The sequence below is a fragment of the Oncorhynchus nerka genome, linkage group LG28 (genome assembly GCF_034236695.1).
Source record: "Oncorhynchus nerka isolate Pitt River linkage group LG28, Oner_Uvic_2.0, whole genome shotgun sequence".
In the NCBI taxonomy this organism is placed as follows: domain Eukaryota; kingdom Metazoa; phylum Chordata; class Actinopteri; order Salmoniformes; family Salmonidae; genus Oncorhynchus; species Oncorhynchus nerka.
In genome coordinates this window covers 84,158,540-84,179,797 of record NC_088423.1, presented here as the reverse complement: position 1 = coordinate 84,179,797, position 21,258 = coordinate 84,158,540, and the positions used below count along the sequence as shown (strand labels likewise).

The 21,258-nt window shown below is 42.7% G+C and overlaps 2 protein-coding genes across 3 annotated transcripts in view; one reads left to right on the top strand and one right to left on the bottom strand.

Annotated features, from left to right (window-relative positions):
* Window positions 1-7,383, top strand: part of LOC115124215 (nuclear factor of activated T-cells, cytoplasmic 3-like) — a 97,552-nt gene extending 90,169 nt beyond the window's left edge. Inside the window, 1 exon segment of the mRNA XM_065013201.1 lies at window positions 145-7,383. Within this exon segment, the coding sequence (XP_064869273.1) occupies window positions 145-203 (59 nt within the window). The 3' untranslated portion in view covers window positions 204-7,383.
* A 1,542-nt stretch (window positions 7,384-8,925) lies between these two features.
* Window positions 8,926-21,258, bottom strand: part of esrp2 (epithelial splicing regulatory protein 2) — a 29,544-nt gene continuing 17,211 nt past the window's right edge. Inside the window, exons 14-17 of one of the 2 annotated variants that reach the window (XM_065013200.1) lie at window positions 20,422-20,626; window positions 18,566-18,761; window positions 11,063-11,162; window positions 10,329-10,417 (exon numbers count right to left, since the gene is read on the bottom strand). In XM_065013200.1, the coding sequence (XP_064869272.1) occupies window positions 11,073-11,162; window positions 18,566-18,761; window positions 20,422-20,626 (491 nt within the window). In that variant the 3' untranslated portion in view covers window positions 10,329-10,417; window positions 11,063-11,072. Of the gene's footprint in view, window positions 10,418-11,062; window positions 11,163-18,565; window positions 18,762-20,421; window positions 20,627-21,258 lie in introns of both variants that reach the window. The other variant, XM_065013199.1, reaches the window with a different exon arrangement.

Genomic DNA, 21,258 nt, shown 5'->3' with positions numbered 1-21,258 from the left:
TATGACAATCAATGTGGCCTCAAAATTTGGGTCAATTGAAGTTGAAGAAAGCCTTGCTAAGGTTTAGTAGCCTATAATAATAAACCCTCTGGACTGTGTTGTTCAGCTGTAGTGAACCTGTATCCTCTCTCTTTGTGTTTCCAGTGAATGAGATCATCGGCAGAGACATGTCCCAGTCCCCTGGTGGCGGTGCCCAGTCGTAGCGCTGTCCGTGGCCAGGCCTCCACACACCCAGCTGGGCATAGCAGTGTCCTCACCAGCCCCAACACCACCACCTCCACCACAGGACTTTACCTGCCTCTAGGCAGGACAGACTGGGCTGAGATTCCCCTTTACACTTCATGGACCTACCAGTCCACAAAAAGACCCTCCAGACACACATGAACAAACCTTTCATAACAGCAAAAGAGCTCAGATTCACCCACCTACACATGTACAGTGGGGCAAAAAAAGTATTTAATCAGCCACCAATTGTGCAAGGTCCCCCACTTAAAAAGATGAGAGAGGCCTGTAATTTTCATCATAGGTAGACTTCAACTATGACAGACAAAATGAGATTTTTTTTATTTATTTGCAAATTATGGTGGAAAATAAGTATTTGGTCACCTACAAACAAGCAAGATTTCTGGCTCTCACAGACTTGTAACTTCTTCTTTAAGAGGCTCCTCTGTCCTCCACTCGTTACCTGTATTAATGGCACCTGTTTGAACTTGTTATCAGTATAAAATACACCTGTCCACAACCTCAAACAGTCACACTCCAAACTCTACTATGGCCAAGACCAAAGAGCTGTCAAAGGACACCAGAAACAAAATTGTAGACCTGCACCAGGCTGGGAAGACTGAATCTGCAATAGGTAAGCAGCTTGGTTTGAAGAAATCAACTGTGGGAGCAATTATTAGGAAATGGAAGACATACAAGACCACTGATAATCTCCCTCGATCTGGGGCTCCACGCAAGATCTCACCCCGTGGGGTCAAAATGATGACAAGAATGGTGAGCAAAAATCCCAGAACCACACGGGGGGACCTAGTGAATGACCTGCAGAGAGCTGGGACCAAAGTAACAAAGCCTACCATCAGTAACACACTACGCCGCCAGGGACTCAAATCCTGCAGTGCCAGACGTGTCCCCCTGCTTAAGCCAGTACATGTCCAGGCCCATCTGAAGTTTGCTAGAGAGCATTTGGATGATCCAGAAGAAGATTGGGAGAATGTCTTATGGTCAGATGAAACCAAAATATAACTTTTTGGTAAACCTCAACTCGTCGTGTTTGGAGGACAAAGAATGCTGAGTTGCATCCAAAGAACACCATACCTACTGTGAAGCATGGGGGTGGAAACATCATGCTTTGGGGCTGTTTTTCTGCAAAGGGACCAGGACGACTGATCCGTGTAAAGGAAAGAATGAATTGGGCCATGTATCATGACATTTTGAGTGAAAACCTCCTTCCATCAGCAAGGGCATTGAAGATGAAACGTGGCTGGGTCTTTCAGCATGACAATGATCCCATACACACCACCCGGGCAACGAAGGAGTGGCTTCGTAAGAAGCATTTCAAGGTCCTGGAGTGGCCTAGCCAGTCTCCAGATCTCAACCCCATATTGGAGGGAGTTGAAAGTCTGTGTTGCCCAGCAACAGCCCCAAAACATCACTGCTCTAGAGGAGATCTGCATGGAGGAATGGGCCAAAATACCAGCAACAGTGTGTGAAAACCTTGTGAAGACTTACAGAAAACGTTTGACCTCTGTCATTGCCAACAATGACAAAGTATTGAGAAACTTTTGTTATTGACCAAATACTTATTTTCCACCATAATTTGCAAATAAATTCATAAAAATCCTACAATGTGATTTTCTGGATTTTTTGTTTTCTCATTTTGTCTGTCATAGTTGAAGTGTACCTATGATGAAAATTACAGGCCTCTCTCATCTTTTTAAGTGGAAGAACTTGCACAATTGGTGGCTGACAACTTTTTTTTTTTGCCCCACTATATACATCAGATTATAAAACAGGAGAACACCGCAGGGTGGTGACAAACTGTAGGATTATTGGGGTCAGTGAGTGGCAGAAAGACGAGGAACATGTTCAGTTGACTTCGGGTTCATTTTTAGCATTAGTTCTCTGTCCTGGGCTCAGATCCGCAGAGTGATCACCTCCTAAACGGTTTCTAAGCAGCTAAACTCTGCTCAGGGTGTCTGGATGGAGTATGTAATATACCCTCCCTCACAATGTTGTCCCTAACAGTGTAGTGCTCAGTGAGGAACAATAGGTCCCCTCAGTAGGAATAAAGAAGGGTTGAATACTGTACTCATGATTTTCTCACCAGCATAGACCTCGACGGTACAAACACCCCGGTTGGTTGAGCACCCCCTGGGAGTGTAGAGGTAGTACTGCAGCCCCACTGCGACACCCCCATCACCCTTGTCCTTCTTTGTCTCTGGTGCTGGACTGGGATCTGTAATATGCAACATTCCACACTTCTAGTGACCTTCCAGCCATGTAGTGCCTTCAGAAAGTATTCACACCCCTTGACTTTTTCCCCCAAAAATTGTGATACAGCCTCAATTTCAAATATATTAAATGTAGACCTTTTTGTCGCGGGCCTACACGCAATACCCGATAATGTCAAAGTGGACTTGTGTTTTCAGAATTCTTTATAAATTCATAAAAAATAAAAAGCTGAAATGTCTTGAGTGAATAAGTATTCAACCCCTTTGTATTGACAAGCCTAAATAAGTTCAGGAGTAAAAATGAACTTAACAAGTCACATAAGTTGCATGGATTCAACCACAAAGACCAGGGAGTTTTTCCAATGCCTCGCAAAGAAGGCCACCTATTGGTAGTTGGGTAAAAAAAAACAGCAGACATTGAGCATATCCCTTTGAGCATGGAGAAGTTATTAATTACATGTTGGATGGTGTATCAATACACCCAGTCACTACAAAGATACAGGCCTCCTTCCTAACTCAGTTGCCAGAGAGGAAGGAAACGGCTTAGGGATTTCACCATGAGGCCAATGGTGACTTTAAACCAGGTAAAGAGTTTCATGGCTGTGATAGGAGAAAACAGGATGAATCAACAACATTGTAGTTATTCTACAAAACTAACCTAATTGACAGAGTGAAAAGAAGGAAGCCTGTACAGAATAAAAATATTCCAAAACATGCATCCTGTTTGCAACAAGGTACTAAAGTAATACTACAAAAAAAATTGGCAAAGCAATTAACTTTTTGTTCTGAGTACAAAGTGTTATGTTTGGGGCAAATCCAATACAACACAATACTGAGTACCACTCTCCATATTTTCAAGCATAGTGATGGCTGCATTATGTTATGTGTATGCTTGTAATCGATAAGGACTGGAGATTCTTTTAAATAAAATAATAAGCAGAATGGAGCACAGGCAAAATTCTAGAGGGAAATCGGGTTCATTCTGCTTTCCACCAGACACTGGGAGGTGAATTCACTTTTAATACAATAATAATAATACAATAATACAATAACTTAAAACACAAGGCCAAATCTACACTGAAGTTGCTTACCAAGAAGACAGTGGATGTTCCTGAGTGGCCAAATTACAGTTTTGACTTGAATCTGCTTGAAAATCTGTGGCAAGACCTGAAAATGGTTGTCTAGCAATGACCAACAACCATCAACAACCAAAAGGTTAATTGTTGCACAATCCAGGTGTGCAAAGCTCTTAGAGACTTACCCAGAAAGACTCACAGCTCTAATCACTGCTTAAGGTGCTTCTATAAAGTATTGACTCAGGGGTGTGAATACTTATGTAAATTAGATTTCTGTATTTCATTTTAAATAAATTAGCAAACATTTATAAAACATGTTTTTACTGTCATTATGGGTTATTGTGTAGATATTATCCATTTTATATTCAGGCTGTACCACAACAAAAGGTGTAATAAGTCAAAGGGTCTGAATACCTTCTGAAACCACTGTATCTGTGTATTATTACTACTCTCCTCCTGACTCCCCAATCCTCCTCTTCAGGTTGAACAAATGCCTTATAAACCTTGTTAAATAGCAGCTTTGAATGATAGGATGATAAACACTTGTTTGTTTGTACAGCTGACTCTTCATGCAGAGTATGACTTAGATTTTTATAGGAATGAGATGGATTTCTGAGTTTGTGATATGGAGACGCTTGACTTTCGATGAATATGTTTTATGCGATGGATAGATGAACACTGGTTTTCTCCAGACCGAGGTAGCCCGTTAAGACAAGTAAATATATATATGTAACTGTAAGTAGACTCGTTGGAGTTTAATTAAAGGTGGTGTTTGAATTATCCACAGAGCAAGACGGACCTGTGTTCCTCTGAACTCTGTCATGCAATAACTAAAGAGTGTCTGAAATGGCACCCTATTCCCTGTATAGTGCATTACTTTTGGCCAGCATACTGGTCAAAAGTAGTGCACTATACAGGGAATCGGGTGTAATTGTGGATGCACACTAACTGTCTTGATGCCCTGGGCCCAGTTTTTCAAAACTTTTAATCTGGATAAGAATGATCCGGATTCTGTAATCCTTTTTTGCAATCCAGGATCAGATTGAGCTGGCTGTTTTTGGGCCAGTTTTTCAGAAAATAATTAGATAGAATCATTCTGATCCACAACATGAAGATCACAGAATCCAGATTGTCAGTGCTTTCAACAGGCCTACACCTTTCCATCTAGTGGACAGGTTATGGTACTACTACACTGTCATGGGGAAACAGAGATGAGTAAACTACATGAATAAAATATGACACCTTTCCATCTAGTGGACAGGTTATGGTACTACTACACTGTCATGGGGAAACAGAGATGAGTAAACTACATGAATAAAATATGACACCTTTCCATCTAGTGGACAGGTTATGGTACTACTACACTGTCATGGGGAAACAGAGATGAGTAAACTACATGAATAAAATATGACACCTTTCCATCTAGTGGACAGGTTATGGTACTACTACACTGTCATGGGGAAACAGAGATGAGTAAACTACATGAATAAAATATGACACTTTTCTAAATCCACCCTGAATCCACCCTGAATCCACCCTGAATACAACCCTTCTAGTGGGATCAACATAATCCACATTTTAGGCATCAAAACTATCATCATCACCTTTTTTGAGTAAAAAAAAAATGCAAAAACTACATTTAATCCTGTTTTAATGGTCAGATTGGATTACCAAATCTGGAGGATCAGAATAGTTGTGTTTTCTTTTGAAAAACCCAATTCTAACATGTAATTTTATCTGATTGCAGAAATCCAATCAGATAACTTTTGAAAAACTGGGCCCAGAGACTCTGCCTTCCACTTTGTAACAACCATACCTTCTGAGGGTAAAGCAGCTTCAATCCACATACTATTGGAAATAATATAACACATTGAAAACTGCAGATTTAAACTGTTGATAAAAGTATTTTATAGATAGTCATTTATATATACTGTATTTATGTATAGCCCCCCCCCACCACCCCTAATGAACAAGGTTAAGTTTTTTTTTTTTTATGACTTTCATTTTTGTATGTTGTTGGTTCTTCCAGGCCCCCTGTGTGTTGCACATCAAGACAATCACGACAAATTATCATTTTGTCTTCAGGATGGTACTTTAACAAAAATATGTATTTGTCAATCTTCCTCCTTGGGGAGACATACAGACTGCGAATGTATGGAATATTGATAGCAATAATAAAAAGATTTTCAGTTTGCCTGAGAATTACAACAACAAAAAGTCCAAAGAAAATGACAAAACGAAGTGTTAAAAAGCAACATATTCCAGTCCAACATCATCATAAGGATGTTTACAGAATGTGATTCTGAATGCTGGATAGATGTATGTATGTATGCCATACATTACTTAGCCATGCTGTAATATAACATGTTGATTGGTCTGGGTAGGAACAACTCCTATTGCCTTAACATGTTCTCTGTGATTGGACAATGATATATGTATATTCTTGCATGTATATTTTTTTCTCTGAGAGGATGTTGCTAATGACAACTGTCAATCATGTCCAATCAGAAATAGAAAATAATTCTGCTATACACAAAAAACCTGCCTGATGCCTTTAAAAACATTTTTTTTTTAAATTAAAAAATAACCTTGATGCCTATAGTTGTAGATGCAGCAGAGATGCTTGGTTCTGTTACTTCAAGACTCTGTTTACACAGGTAGTTCAATTCTGATCTTTTTCTCACTAATCAGATCAGCTCTGAAAAAGTTATGTGATTGGTCAAAGAACCAATTAGTGGAACAAATATCAGAATTGGGCTGCCTGTATAAACGCAGCCTTCTTGAGTATCAGCACAATACTTATTAGTCCTGCATACCAGAGGGCCAGTCAGTGAATCTGCCTTGTAAAGGACACAGTGCAAGCGTTTTAGTAGATTATATTAAGTTTGGATGTGTGCGTTTGTACCCAATAAACTGTAGATAAGTGTTTTTTTTATAATGAATTTCAGTTCTGTACAATACAAGCACACAGATGCATTAGGCTACTATGCAAACCATGACGAAAGCATCATGACAACGTGATATTTGGCATCGAGTACAAAATAACTGGTTTGTTTGTAATAATCTCTAGTGGCTTTTGTTTCATGTGTAAAACCTTTTCAAATAGTGAGGAGAGAATGTCACTATTTGTTCATTTAAACTATAGGAAGGCCTTAACTCATGTGTTGAATATGAATTACTGGTTTGTTGTCTGTATGCTCTTCTGGGTTAATAATTTACTTGAGAATATATATTTTGGACAGTAGGACGTTAGTTACAAGAGGAAGGGCTGGCTCTGGTGCTGCTTGTGAGACTGTTACCTGATTCACAGTATAGAGTTGATCAGAACCGTACTGTGCTGGCTTGGATGTTTCATTTTCACATGGTCCTTTCCAGGACAGTTCCAGCACTATGTAGATGTGTAAAAAGGGCAGCCCAGTACAGCTCAGCTTGGCTCTATAGTGTGAATGAGGCATATGAGTCCAGAAACAAGAGCAGCATTAAATTCAGTAACCATTCGCTCTCTGCCATCCTCTTCTGTAAAACCAAAGATAAACAATATGTTCCCATTTTACATACCGGTAAAAAGCAACACAGACTGACATTAGAACTCTATTTTTGATACTTTGAAATGGATGTCATTCCTAACGGTTGGGTACATATATCTATAAATATATGTTTTGTAAAAGAAAAGGGAAATACAGGTTTTACCTGATGTTTACAGGAACCTTGTATTGTCATTTCATGTACATTTTGTATTTTAAAACCATTTTGTAATTTAAGACTGCAGTGCTTTTTGAATGTATTTAAAGGGAATACCTTGCATTTAGGCTCTTACAGTAGTGTATCAATAAAAATACAAATGTCAAACTTTGGCTTTGTGTTTTTCTCTTTCTTACTGAACAAATATATCAACGCAACATGGAACAATTTCTAAGATTTTACTGAGTTACAGTTCATATAAGCAAACAAGTAAATTGAAATCAAATTTCCCATGACTGGGAATACAGATATGTCATCCAGAACTGGGACATTTTCAGCTTCCAGGAATTGTGTACAGATTCTTGCGACATGGGTCCGTGTATTATCATGCTGAAACATGAGGTAATGGGGTGGATGAATGGCACGACAATGAGCCTCAGGATCTCATCACGGTATCTCTGCATTCAAATTGCCATCAATAAAATGCAATGGTGTTCGTTGTCCGTAGCTTATGCCCATACCATAACCCCACTACCACCCATGGGACACTGTTCACAACATTGACATCAGCATACCACATACCATCTGTCCGGTACAATTGAAACCGGGATTCATCTGTGAAGAGCACATTTCTCCAGCATGCCAGTGGCCATCGATGGTGAGCATTTGCCCACTAAAGTTGGTTATGACGCCGAACTGCAGTCAGGTCAAGACCCTGGTGAGGACGACGAGCACGCAGAAATTCTTCAGTTGTGCAAATCCAGTTTATCAGCTGTCTGGTCTAAGATGATTCCGTAGGTGAAGAACCTGGGGGTGGAGGTCCTGGGCTGACTTGTTTACACATGATCTGCGGTTGTGAGGCCGATTGAACATACTACCAAAATCTCTAAAATGACGTTGGTGGATTATGGTAAAGAAATTAACGTTCCTGCAGTCAGCATGTCAATTGCATGCTCCCTCAAAACTTGACATCAATGCCATTGTGTCGTGGACATTTTAGAGTCGCCTTTTGTCCCCAGTACAAGGTGCACCTGTGTAATGATCATGCTCTTTAAGTCAGCTTCTTGATCTGCGACATGTAAAAAACGATGTGCATAAATTTGAGAAATAAGCTTTTTGTGCAAATGGAAAATGTCTGATCTTTCATTTCAGCTCATGATACATGGGACCAACACTTCACATGTTTACATTTTTGTTCAGTGTTAATAAATTGGTAGTGTGGGAGGAATGATGGTGATAATCCTGAAGAGATCACCTTATAACTGATATGCAATAAATCACTTTATTATGCAGGGCCTCATTTCATTGGAGTCATCCAGACCTACACTGGAATATACATGTGGAATGGACTGGATCAGCCTACTAATAGGGATTACTAGAATACCTTTATGAACGTGTGTATGCCATTAACGAGCTGAGTCATCTAATAGGGATTACTAGAATACCTTTATGAACGTGTGTGCCATTAACAAGCCAAATCTTTTGCACCACTAGTTGTCCAATTCAATTAAGTGTAAAAATACATTTCATTGGTGCATTATGCCATACATTCAAAAATGCTTTACACAGCAAAAATAAAGTTACTAGTTGTCAATAAGCACACCATCCACCATGTCACAGACTACTGTATATTGGCCTCGTCTAAAATGTCTGAGTTCTTCGATAGAATTTAATTGACACAGTTCAGAACAAATTAAGGCAATTTAAAACACTGGGGCAATAAAGTTGTATTTATTCAAACAGTTATATACACATACAGTAGTTAAATTCATACAAGTCAAGTCTCAAACTTGCTTAAAAGAAACAAAAAATGTTTTCCATCAGCCGCCAGAGGTCAGCCAAGCCACAGAGGGGGCTGCTATTGCACTCTGGGTAATATAGGCATAGCAAATGAGAAACCAGACACTAATGTTCTCAGCAGCCCAGTCACAGGAACAACTCATTCAGCGGTTTTTTTATATATATTTTTTTTTACACAGTTTGACAGTCCAATAACAAGGGAGAATGGAAAGCATGCTGCAGAAGGACACGGTTTTCTATAAAATATAGTCTGGAAGAAAACAGATGGCACAGAGATCTACTCCCTTTAAAGGATATTGCCTGAAGATCATGCAGACCAACAGCCAACTCTTTTCACATTTAAATAAATCTAAATTTTAGGGAGAGTTTTTTGGATTAAACAAAGAATCAATACTTGTCATGCTAGTATACTACAGAACTAAATGAGACTTCAGCTACTTGAGCCTTAGCCTACTCTGATTGTAACAAAGACAGAGTACTTGGACATACTATTCTAAATAGAATGGCATGCCATACAAATGCTTTCACAGCAGAAACAAACACTGTTACACAAGTAGCTGTCATTAAGCTCAGCATCCAGCATGTTACTGTGGCTCTCACTACTGTACATAGTGGCCTTGTCTTTCCTAGTTTTAGAAAAGGGAGTAGTGGAACGAGCGTCTGATTTCCCTTCTATCCAGTACAGTAGTAGTTTTAGTCAGTCTATATGGCTCTTATCTAATATTACACTGTACAGCCCAGCATTGGAAGGCACATCATTTACAACTAACATGCATACAGTAGGATACACACAGTAGTGTTTTCAGACTGACAAACCAGACAGGGGAATAGGGATTTTGTTTGAAGGTATGAACATCTTAGTGGGCTGTAGTGGTCATTTAGCTAAAACAAGGGGCGAAGTGGTTTCATGCTTTAGGTGAGTGGTACATTTCATTGGCATCGTCGGTGGATGTTATGGAAGTATTCACACAAGGCACTTTGTGCCAGAAACACAGGAAGGAGGATGTGCATCAAATATAAATATGTGTACAACCTAGTGCTGTGGGGAGAGGTGTCTGTCGGTCTGTGTATGAATGTTGAGAGGGAGCTTGAGAAGGAGGCTAAGAGGGAGATTCGGCAGATTGTTTGTGGGGAGGTGTGTGTTTGTATCAGTAGTGGAGGGAGAGGAAGTGACAAGGGAGAAGGAATCAGCGGTTGTGGTCCTCGACTCCTCCCTCCATGGTCGCGGTCAGCTGGTCGAGGTCAGTCGCAGCACACCAGCAGACGGACGGGGAGACCAGACAGGGGGTGGTTGGCGCGCTCGGCCACGGCCCGCCTGGCTGACTCCTCGCTGGGGAAGGTGATCAGGGCCTCGCCACTACGCTGGCCACTGAAGTTGTACAACAGGAGGACGGCGTCCGGCTGGAGCTGGAGGCAACAAACCACAGGAGATGGAGAGATGAAGAGAGTCGTGGAGAGAGAGAGACAGAGGGGATAGAAGCCACACCGCTCAGTCATTAGCACCATCCCAACACCAGGGGGCCACAATCTGGCAAAGGAGAGAGGAGATCCTGCACTGATCAACCCAGTAGAGTTGGAGAGGAGATCCTGCACTGATCAACCCAGTAGAGTTGGAGAGGAGATCCTGCACTGATCAACCCAGTAGAGTTGGAGAGGAGATCCTGCACTGATCAACCCAGTAGAGTTGGAGAGGAGATCCTGCACTGATCAGCGCAGTAAAGTTGGATGAGTCAGATGAGAAACCACAGGTCAATGCAATTCCTTCTAATGCATGCTTCCCTTTAGAAGAGCTACAGTCCAAAAGCAATCCCCTGATCAGTCTGTGGGAGTAGGTTAGCACACTCAGGTCAAGGGCTAGATGGATGAGGAGAGGAAGGGAGACAGCGAGGAGGAGGAGAGGAAGGGAGAGAGCGAGGAGGAGGAGAGGAGAAACAGTCACTCTGGAGCACACTGTTGATTTCACGTTAGGCAGGTGGACCGGAAGGCAGGTAGGCAGGCAGGCAGGCAGGCAGACGGGGGCCATGTGAGGTACAGGGTAGGCTGGTAACTTACCCAAGTCTCCCTACAGACAGAGCCACTCTTTGGGCTGGATCAGACTCCTGGTCTGTCCCTGACTCATCTGAACCATGCTGCTGTAGTCTTCAGGAGAGTACTACAGTGTAATGAGGTTCACAGTCAGACAGGGGGACTTGGTAGAGCATTATATACACACACAGCACATAAATACAAATCACACTTACATTTATATACACCACAAGTCCCCAACAACCCACCTAAAAACTGTCTTTGGAACATACAGTGGGGCAAAAAAGTATTTAGTTAGCCACCAATTGTGCAAGTTCTCCCACTTAAAAAGATGAGGCCTGTAATTTATCATCATAGGTACACTTCAACTATGACAGACAAAATGAAAAAAAAAAACAGAAAATCACATTGTAGGATTTCATATGAATTTATTTGCAAATTATGGTGGAAAATAAGTATTTGGTCAATAACAGAAGTTTCTCAATACTTTGTTGGCAATGACAGAGGTCAAACATTTTCTATAAGTCTTCACAAGGTTGTCACACACTGTTGCTGGTATTTTGGCCCATTCCTCCATGCAGATCTCCTCTAGAGCAGTGATGTTTTGGGGCTGTTGCTGGGCATCACAGACTTTCAACTCCCTCCAAAGATTTTCTATGGGGTTGAGATCTGGAGACTGGCTAGGCCACTCCAGGACCTTGAAATGCTTCTTACGAAGCCACTCCTTCGTTGCCCGAGCGGTGTGTTTGGGATCATTGTCCTGCTGAAAGACCCAGCCACGTTTCATCTTCAATGCCCTTGCTGATGGAAGGAGGTTTTCACTCAAAATCTCACGATACATGGCCCCATTCATTCTTTCCTTTACACGGATCAGTCGTCCTGGTCCCTTTGCAGAAAAACAGCCCCAAAGCATGATGTTTCCACCCCCATGCTTCACAGTAGGTATGGTGCTCTTTGGATGCAACTCAGCATTCTTTGTCCTCCAAACACGACGAGTTGAGGTTTACCAAAAAGTTATATTTTGGTTTCATCTGACCATATGACATTCTCCCAATCTTCTTCTGGATCATTCAAACGCTCTCTAGCAAACTTCAGACGGGCCTGGAGATGTACTGGCTTAAGCAGGGGGACACGTCTGGCACTGCAGGATTTGAGTCCCTGGCGGGGTAGTGAGTTACTGATGGTAGGCTTTGTTACTTTGGTCCCAGCTCTCTGCAGGTCATTCACTAGGTCCCCCTGTGTGGTTCTGGGATTTTTGCTCACTGTTCTTGTGATCATTTTGACCCCACGGGTGAGATCTTGCGTGGAGCCCCAGGTCAAGGGAGATTATCAGTAGTCTTGTATGTCTTCCATTTTCTAATAATTGCTCCCATAGTCGATTTCTTCAAACCAAGCTGCTTACCTATTGCAGATTCAGTCTTCCCAGCCTGGTGCAGGTCTAAAATTTTGTTTCTGGTGTCCTTTGACAGCTTTTTGGTCTTGGCCATAGTGGTGTTTGGAGTGTTTGAGGTTGTGGACAGGTGTCTTTTATACTGATAGCAAGTTCAAACAGGTGCCATTAATACAGGTAACGAGTGGAGGACAGAGGAGCCTCTTAACCTCTTCAACCTATGGGGGCGCTATGTCATTATTGGATAAAAAAAAACGTGCCCGTTTTAAGCGCAATATTTTGTCACAAAAAGATGCTCGACTATGCATATAATTGCCAGCGTTGGAAAGAAAACACAGATGTTTTCAAAACTGCAAAGATATTATCTGTGAGTACCCCAGAACTGATCTTACAGGCGAAACCAAGATGAAACTTCAAACAGGAAATGAACAGGATTTTTGACGCTGTGTTTTACTAACGTCTCCTTATATGGCTGTGAATAGGCTGTGAACGAGCTTATGCGCTCTGCCGTTCATCCAAGATGTCTGCAGCATTGTGGCGTATTTGTAGGCATATCAGTGGAAGATTGGCCATAAGAGACTACATTTGCCAGGGGGCCGTCCGGTGACCTAAATCAAATCAAATTTTATTTGTCACATACACATGGCTAGCAGATGTTAATGCGAGTGTAGCGAAATGCTTGTGCTTCTAGTTCCGACAATGCAGTGATAACCAACAAGTAATCTAACTAACAATTCTAAAACTACTGTCTTATACACAGTGTAAGGGGATAAGGAATATGTACATAAGGATATATGAATGAGTGATGGTACAGAGCAGCATAGAGTAGATGTTATCGAGTACAGTATATACATATGAGATGAGTATGTACAAAGTAAACAAAGTGGCATAGTTAAAGTGGCTAGTGACATAAGGATGCAGTCGATGATCTAGAGTACAGTATATACGTATGCATATGAGATGAATAATGTAGGGTAAGTAACATTATATAAGGTAGCATTGTTTAAAGTGGCTAGTGATATATTTACATCATTTCCCATCAATTCCCATCATTAAAGTGGCTGGAGTTGGGTCAGTGTCAATGACAGTGTGTTGGCAGCAGCCACTCAATGTTAGTGGTGGCTGTTTAACAGTCTGATGGCCTTGAGATAGAAGCTGTTTTTCAGTCTCTCGGTCCCAGCTTTGATGCCTAAATTTGCCTAAATTGGTGCGCAACTGTCAGTAACACTCATTTTGCCATGGGATACAGAAGCAGAAGCACACTTCCAGGAACGATACATCATTGAAGAGATATGTAGAAAAACACCTTGAGGATTGATTCTAAACAACGTTTGCCATGTTTCAGTCGATATTATGGAGTTATTTTGGAAAAAGTTCTGCGTTTTTATAACTGAATTTTCATTTTTTTTTTGGTAGCCAAACATGACGCAGAAAACGGACCGATTTCTCCTGCACAAATATTCTTTCAGGAAAACTGAACATTTGCTATCTAACTGAGAGTCTCCTCATTGAAAACATCCTAAGTTCTTCAAAGGTAAATTATTTATTGAATGTTTTTGCTGGTTTTTGTGAAAATGTTGCCTGGTGATGCTAACGCTAAATGCTAATGCTAAATGCTAACGCTACTTTTGCTATGGTAGAGAAGCATATTTTTGAAAATCTGAGATGACAGTGTTGTTAACAAAAGGCTAAGCATGAGAGCTAGCATATTGATTTAACTATTCATGAAAATCGCAAATGAAATTAACGTTGCGTTATGGTAATGGGCTTGAGGCTGTAGTCATGATCCCGGATCCAGGTTGGCTCGATGCAAGAAGTTACAGGTCTGTAAGAGCCAGAAATCTTGCTTGTTTGTAGGTGACCAAATACTTATTTTCCACCATAATTTGCAAATAAATTCATTTAAAAAAATCCTACAATGTGATTTTCTGGATATTTTTTCTAATTTTGTCTGTCATAGTTGAAGTGTACCTATGATTAAAATTACAGGCCTCTCATCTTTTCAAGTGGGAGAACTTGCACAATTGGTGGCTGACTAAATACTTTTTTGCCCCACTGTACATACAGTTTAAGTCAGAAGTTTACATACACCTTTGCCAAATACATTTTTTTTTAAACTCAAGTTTCACAATTCCTGACATTTAATCCTAGTAACAATTCCCTGTCTTAGGATCACCGCTTTATTTGAAGAATGTGAAATGTCAGAATAGGAGAGAATAATTTAATTCAGCTTTTATTTCTTTCACCACATTCCCAGTGGGTCCGAAGTTTACATGCACTCAATTAGTATTTGGTAGCATAGTCTTTAAATTGTTTAACTTGGGCCAAACATTTCGGGTAGCCTTCCACAAGCTTCCCACAATACGTTGGGTGAATTTTGGCCCATTCCTCCTGACAGAGCTGGTGTAACAGTCAAGTTTGTAGGCCTCCTTGCTCGCACACACAGTTCTGCCCACAAATGTTCTTGAGGTCAGGGCTTTGTGATGGCCACTCCAATACCTTGACTCTGTTGTCCTTAAGCCATTTTGCCACAACTTTGAAAGTATGCTTGGGGTCATTGTCCAGTTGGAAGACCCATTTGCAACCAAGCTTTAACTTCCTGACTTATGTCTTGAGATGTTGCTTCAATATATCCACCTAATTTTCCTCCCTCATGATGCCATCTATTTTGTGAAGTGCACCAGTCCCTCCTACAGCAAAGCACCCCCACAACATGACAATGCCACCCCTGTGCTTCACGGTTGGGATGGAGTTCTTTGGCTTGCAAGCTTCCCCCTTTTTCCTCCAAACATAACGATGGTTATTATGGCCAAACAGTTCTATTTTTTTGTTTCATCAGACCAGAGGACATTTCTCCAAAAAACACCATCTTTGTCCCCATGTGCAGTTGCAAACCGTAGTCTGGCTTTTTTATGGCGGTTTTAGAGCAGTGGATTCCTCCTTGCTGATTGGTCTTTCAGGTTATGTCGATATAGAACTCGTTTTACTGTGGCTATAGATACTTTTGTACCTGTTCCCTCCAGCATCTTCACAAGGTCCTTTGCTGTTGTTCTAGGATTGATTTGCACTTTTCGCACCAAAGTACATTCATCTCTAGGAGACAGAACGAGTCTCCTTCCTAAGCGGTATGACGGCTGCGTGGTCCCATGGTGTTTATACTTGCGTACTATTGTTTGTACAGAAGAATGTGGTACCTTCAGGCGTTTGGAAATTGTTCCTACGGATGACCCAGAATTGTAGTCTACAAAAAAAATTCTGAGGTCTTGGCTGATTTCTTTTGATTTTCCCATGATGTCAAGCAAAGAGGCACTGCGTTTGAAAGTATGCCTTGAAATACATCCACACCTCTAGTTGATGTCATTTAGCCTATCAGAAGCTTCTAAAGCCATGACATTTTCCAAGCTGTTTAAAGGCACAGTCAACTTAGTGTATGTAAACTTCTGACCCATTGGAATTGTTATACAGTGAATTAATATGTCTGTAAACTATGGTTAGAAAAATGACCTGTGTCATGCAAAGTAGATGTCCTAACCGACTTCCCAAAACTATAGTTTGTTAACAAGAAATGTGTGGAGTGGTTGAAAACAAGATTTAATGACTCCAACCTAAGTGTATGTAAACTTCTGACTTCAACTGTACATGCATTCACTACAAGTGTAATGTAAGACACCAATCCACCACTCAGAACAGTTCCTCACCCAAATGGAGTGCTCAGTCAGACAGCACAACACGTTTCTAATTGATCCAGATAGCAGAAACCAGGGGACAACCGGTCAGGATGAGTTTACAGTGGTTAAGCTAAGAGTCAGGACTGAACTCAGCAACACTCTCTCTTTAGCATATACACACACAGTGTGTAGGACTGTAAAGCCCTACAGTAACTGGTCAGGTGTTCTCACATGCTGGGAGCTTAGACTTACCCAGAGGAAAACACACACATATGACATTAAAATCTTTTCTAAACAAACCTTTAAGAGCACAGAGACCCAAACCTTTAACAAAAACACCTCGGTCCCATCCCTATATCCTCAGGCTAAAACACCTAATACACCTGCCCAACCAGCCCAGTCAGTCACAGTACTGTGAGAGTTCAGTTCATACCTCCTCTGTAGACTCACTCCACCAGTCAGCCAATGAGGGAGAAGCAAGAGAAGGGGAGAGCACAAGTGCACACATCCCTTATTGAATATGCTGCAGTGCTGAACCATGGTTTGTGTTGCAGTAAAGCATTCTGGTTGCTAATATATGAGCACACTGACTGTTCAATTCTGAATGATGGGTTTGCCTACAGGCTTGTAGTTAAACATAAAGCTGGTTTTGTCATGAGGTGGGGGAATTATACAAATATGCTATTAATGAATAAGGGTTTGGACAGTTTGTCCAGGTATTTATTCATTTGTGTGTATTGTTTTATATTACTGCACTATTGTAGCTAGAAACATAAGCATTTCACTGCACCCGTGATAACATCTGCAAATTGTGGACGCGACCAATAACATTTTATGTAACACAAGCCATACAATGTTTATTTTTTTAAAATAAAAAATTACCTTTATTTAACTAGGCAAGTCAGTTAAGAACAAATTCTTATTTTCAATGACGGCCTAGGAACAGTGGGTTAACTGCCTGTTCAGGGGTAGAACGACAGATCTGTACCTTGTCAGCTCGGGGGTTTGAACTTGCAACCTTCCGGTTACTAGACCAACGCTCTAACCACTAGGCTACCCTGCCACCCCAGGTACCGACAGTAGAGTCCTACACGGGTCAGTTCTGGAGCCTCACCTGCCCAAAACCAATTCAGAGCCCCATCTGACGAAAGATTTTTCTCCTCAACCTGATCCACCTGCATAGAATTGCCTATAGCTGACAAAACCTTTACATTCAATATTGTTCAGATAATCAAATTGAAACATTCGATTCTTGGAATTGTTTATAGGCTGCAATAATACATTTATAGGCTATAGCCTACTCAAACTTTAACCAGCGCACCGGTTTAAACTTCATATGGCCTGCGTATGGTCCAAATGAACAAAAGCCTGAATTAACTGATATTAAACTGAATTGGCCCACCTTAAACAAATACCTGCTTGCAAGTTTTGCTGTCTGCATAGCCACTCCATCTACCGGGTTGTTGTCCTGGTCCACAATGACTCACGCAGCACCTGTTTCCACTATGGTGCATTACCTTTTTATTTCTCCGGTTAGGCCTACGTTAGCCTTTTTCACGTGAGCTAGGCTAGCCTGGGAAAGTACACTTGGCAACGTATTCACGTGGGGGGATAAAACACAAGGTTTAGCACCACACAATGGACAGTTCCCTGATCCACTGCGTGCATGGCTGGTAGCCTACATGTCTGCCTCACCGCTCACAGAATGGAATTCGCAACACAATAAGCTCCAGGGTTTGTAAAAAATATATATTATCTTGATTTAAAATGCTTCCGACCAGCAAAATAATTGTTCTGAACCGAGAGCCGACCCGTGGGTTGAAAGAACTTTCATTGCACCAGCTAGCTGATTTTGTTTTGCAGGTCAACCGCAGGGATCTGACCAGATGCAGGACTCTAACCAACAGTTCCTAAACCAGACAGAAGATGGATTTTTACAGGTAACATACCACAAGGCAATGTTTATATGAGCCCCTTTCAAACAGCCCCTTATTTCCAACTCATTTGCAGGTAAACTCCTTTTATACATGTCAGTGAGTAACTGGCAGGGATGTTGTTAAACCATGGGGGCTGTTTGCATTTGAAATTAGGGAGGTGTTAAAACAATGGAAGTGTTCATGAATTTACCTGAATAAAAGCAGAGAACCAATCACACAGACCCAATACCTGTATTTTGGTTACAGCATCTGAACATGCAGGAATCATGACTAGGTCTTAGGTGGCTTTTAATTTGCCATGTTTTTTTACCCCCACAAAAAAGCTGCCATGATAAAATTGTGGGATCTTTGTATATGAAAGGGACAATACACAAAAAAAGAGTGGCGAAGAAAATCAACCAAGACACATTAAACTGCAATGGAGTTTGAGACAGGGGCTGGGGAGACTGGAACTAAGGAGACTGGGGTAGAGGGAGGGGGGACTATGGAGGGAAAAGGAGAGGTTAGTAGTGGGGGTCATATTGGAGGTTCTGACCTGGTATCCCTGGAAGAAGCTGAGGATGTCTTTGACCCCGGCGTTGTAGGGCAGACCCTGCATCCTAACTAGAGCGCCGTGCTGGGGCATCATGGGAGAGGCAACGTGGCCTTGGGCATGGGACTGCTGGGCCGCTAACGCTACTGACCCTGGAGGAGATGCAAAGTAGCTCATCGTGGAGGGAGAGACTGGGGGGCTAGAGCGAGAGAGAAACACATTTATTTTTCTTTCTTTGGAAGCAAGTGTACATTATTCAGAAGATGTTCCAGTGTCAAAATCAATACCAAACATGGCACTTTGAACTGCATACATACATGAAACACACATGACAGAAGAGGATGTACAGTTCATATTGACAAAACCCGACGGGGAAATGGTTTTGTAGTTCGCACTAACCTGGGGTAGCGCTCAGTGTAGTTCACACTAACCTGGGGTAGCGCGCAGTGTAGTTCACACTAACCTGGGGTAGCGCGCAGTGTAGTTCACACTAACCTGGGGTAGCGCGCAGTGTAGTTCACACTAACCTGGGGTAGCGCGCAGTGTAGTTCACACTAACCTGGGGTAGCGCGCAGTGTAGTTCACACTAACCTGGGGTAGCGCGCAGTGTAGTTCCTGTAGGTTCATGCTCTACAACATCCGCAGAGTACGACCCTGCCTCACACAGGAAGCGGCGCAGGTCCTAATCCAGGCACTTGTCATCTCCCGTCTGGATTACTGCAACTCGCTGTTGGCTGGGCTCCCTGCCTGTGCCATTAAACCCCTACAACTCATCCAGAACGCTGCAGCCCATCTGGTGTTCAACCTTCCCAAGTTCTCTCACGTCACCCCGCTCCTCCGCTCTCTCCACTGGCTTCCAGTTGAAGCTCGCATCCGCTACAAGACCATGGTGCTTGCCTACGGAGCTGTGAGGGGAACGGCACCTCAGTACCTCCAGGCTCTGATCAGGCCCTACACCCAAACAAGGGCACTGCGTTCATCCACCTCTGGCCTGCTCGCCTCCCTACCACTGAGGAAGTACAGTTCCCGCTCAGCCCAGCCAAAACTGTTCGCTGCTCTGGCCCCCCAATGGTGGAACAAACTCCCTCACGACGCCAGGACAGCGGAGTCAATCACCACCTTCCGGAGACACCTGAAACCCCACCTCTTTAAGGAATACCTAGGATAGGATAAAGTAATCCTTCTCACCCCCTTAAAATATTTAGATGCACTATTGTAAAGTGGCTGCTCCACTGGATGTCATAAGGTGAATGCACCAATTTGTAAGTCGCTCTGGATAAGAGCGTCTGCTAAATGACTTAAATGTAAATGTAACCTGGGGTAGCGCGCAGTGTAGTTCACACTAACCTGGGGTAGCGCGCAGTGTAGTTCACACTAACCTGGGGTAGCGCGCAGTGTAGTTCACACTAACCTGGGGTAGCGCGCAGTGTAGTTCACACTAACCTGGGGTAGCGCGCAGTGTAGTTCACACTAACCTGGGGTAGCGCGCAGTGTAGTTCACACTAACCTGGGGTAGCGCGCAGTGTAGTTCACACTAACCTGGGGTAGCGCGCAGTGTAGTTCACACTAACCTGGGGTAGCGCGCAGTGTAGTTCACACTAACCTGGGGTAGCGCGCAGTGTAGTTCACACTAACCTGGGGTAGCGCGCAGTGTAGTTCACACTAACCTGGGGTAGCGTGCAGTGTAGTTCACACTAACCTGGGGTAGCGTGCAGTGTAGTTCACACTAACCTGGGGTAGCGCGCAGTGTAGTTCACACGAACCTGGGGTAGCGCGCAGTGTAGTTCACACTAACCTGGGGTAGCGCGCAGTGTAGTTCACACTAACCTGGGGTAGCGCGCAGTGTAGTTCACACTAACCTGGGGTAGTACGCAGTGTAGTTCATGTTCATGTTCATGTAGAGCTGTGCAGGGTGGTGCTGTGGGGGGTAGTAGGCCAGGGTGGGGTGGGGGCTGTGTGGGGGCTGGGGTGTTCTGGGGGTGGCCAGTAGGGGGGGCTGGTACAGAGCAGCCTCAGAGAGCATGGCAGGAGAAGGGAACGCAGCATAGGCTGGAGGAGCCAGACCTGGGGAGAGGACAGAGAGCGAAGTTCAGAATCTCAGATACAACCACACAGGAACATTGGATCCTTATCATAACCTCAATATTACTACACCATCATGCCTAGGCCTGCACATCAAACATCACGCTGAACCATCACACAGCTCCCAGCGGCATACAACATCAATCAAATGTATTTATAAAGCCCTTTTTACATATGCAGTTGTCACCGGGTGCTTACACAGAAACCCAGCCTAAAACCCCAAAGAGCAAGCAACACAGAAGCATGGTCCCTAGGAAAAACTCTAGTTTTACATATGATTGATAAGACTATGTTAGTCACATAAAAGCCTCAAGGTAGTATTGTACTCAGTTGCTCCAGTTCTGTCCTTGATGTTACCCTAACCCTACAACATAAACACAGTGAGGGATGGAGGGAGGTTGTGTATTTACACACAAACAGGCTGTATGGGTCTGTTGCCACATTGACACAAAACACAGTCAGATGACCCTGTGGGTTGAGGGCGGGTTTGCAGGTACACTCCCCATACCAATCTGGCAACTCAAGTGACCTTGTGGGGATGAGCGTTCTCAGGTACACTCTGCTACCAACCTGGCAACCCGAGTGAGTGACTGCCATAACTCCAGGTCAAGCCA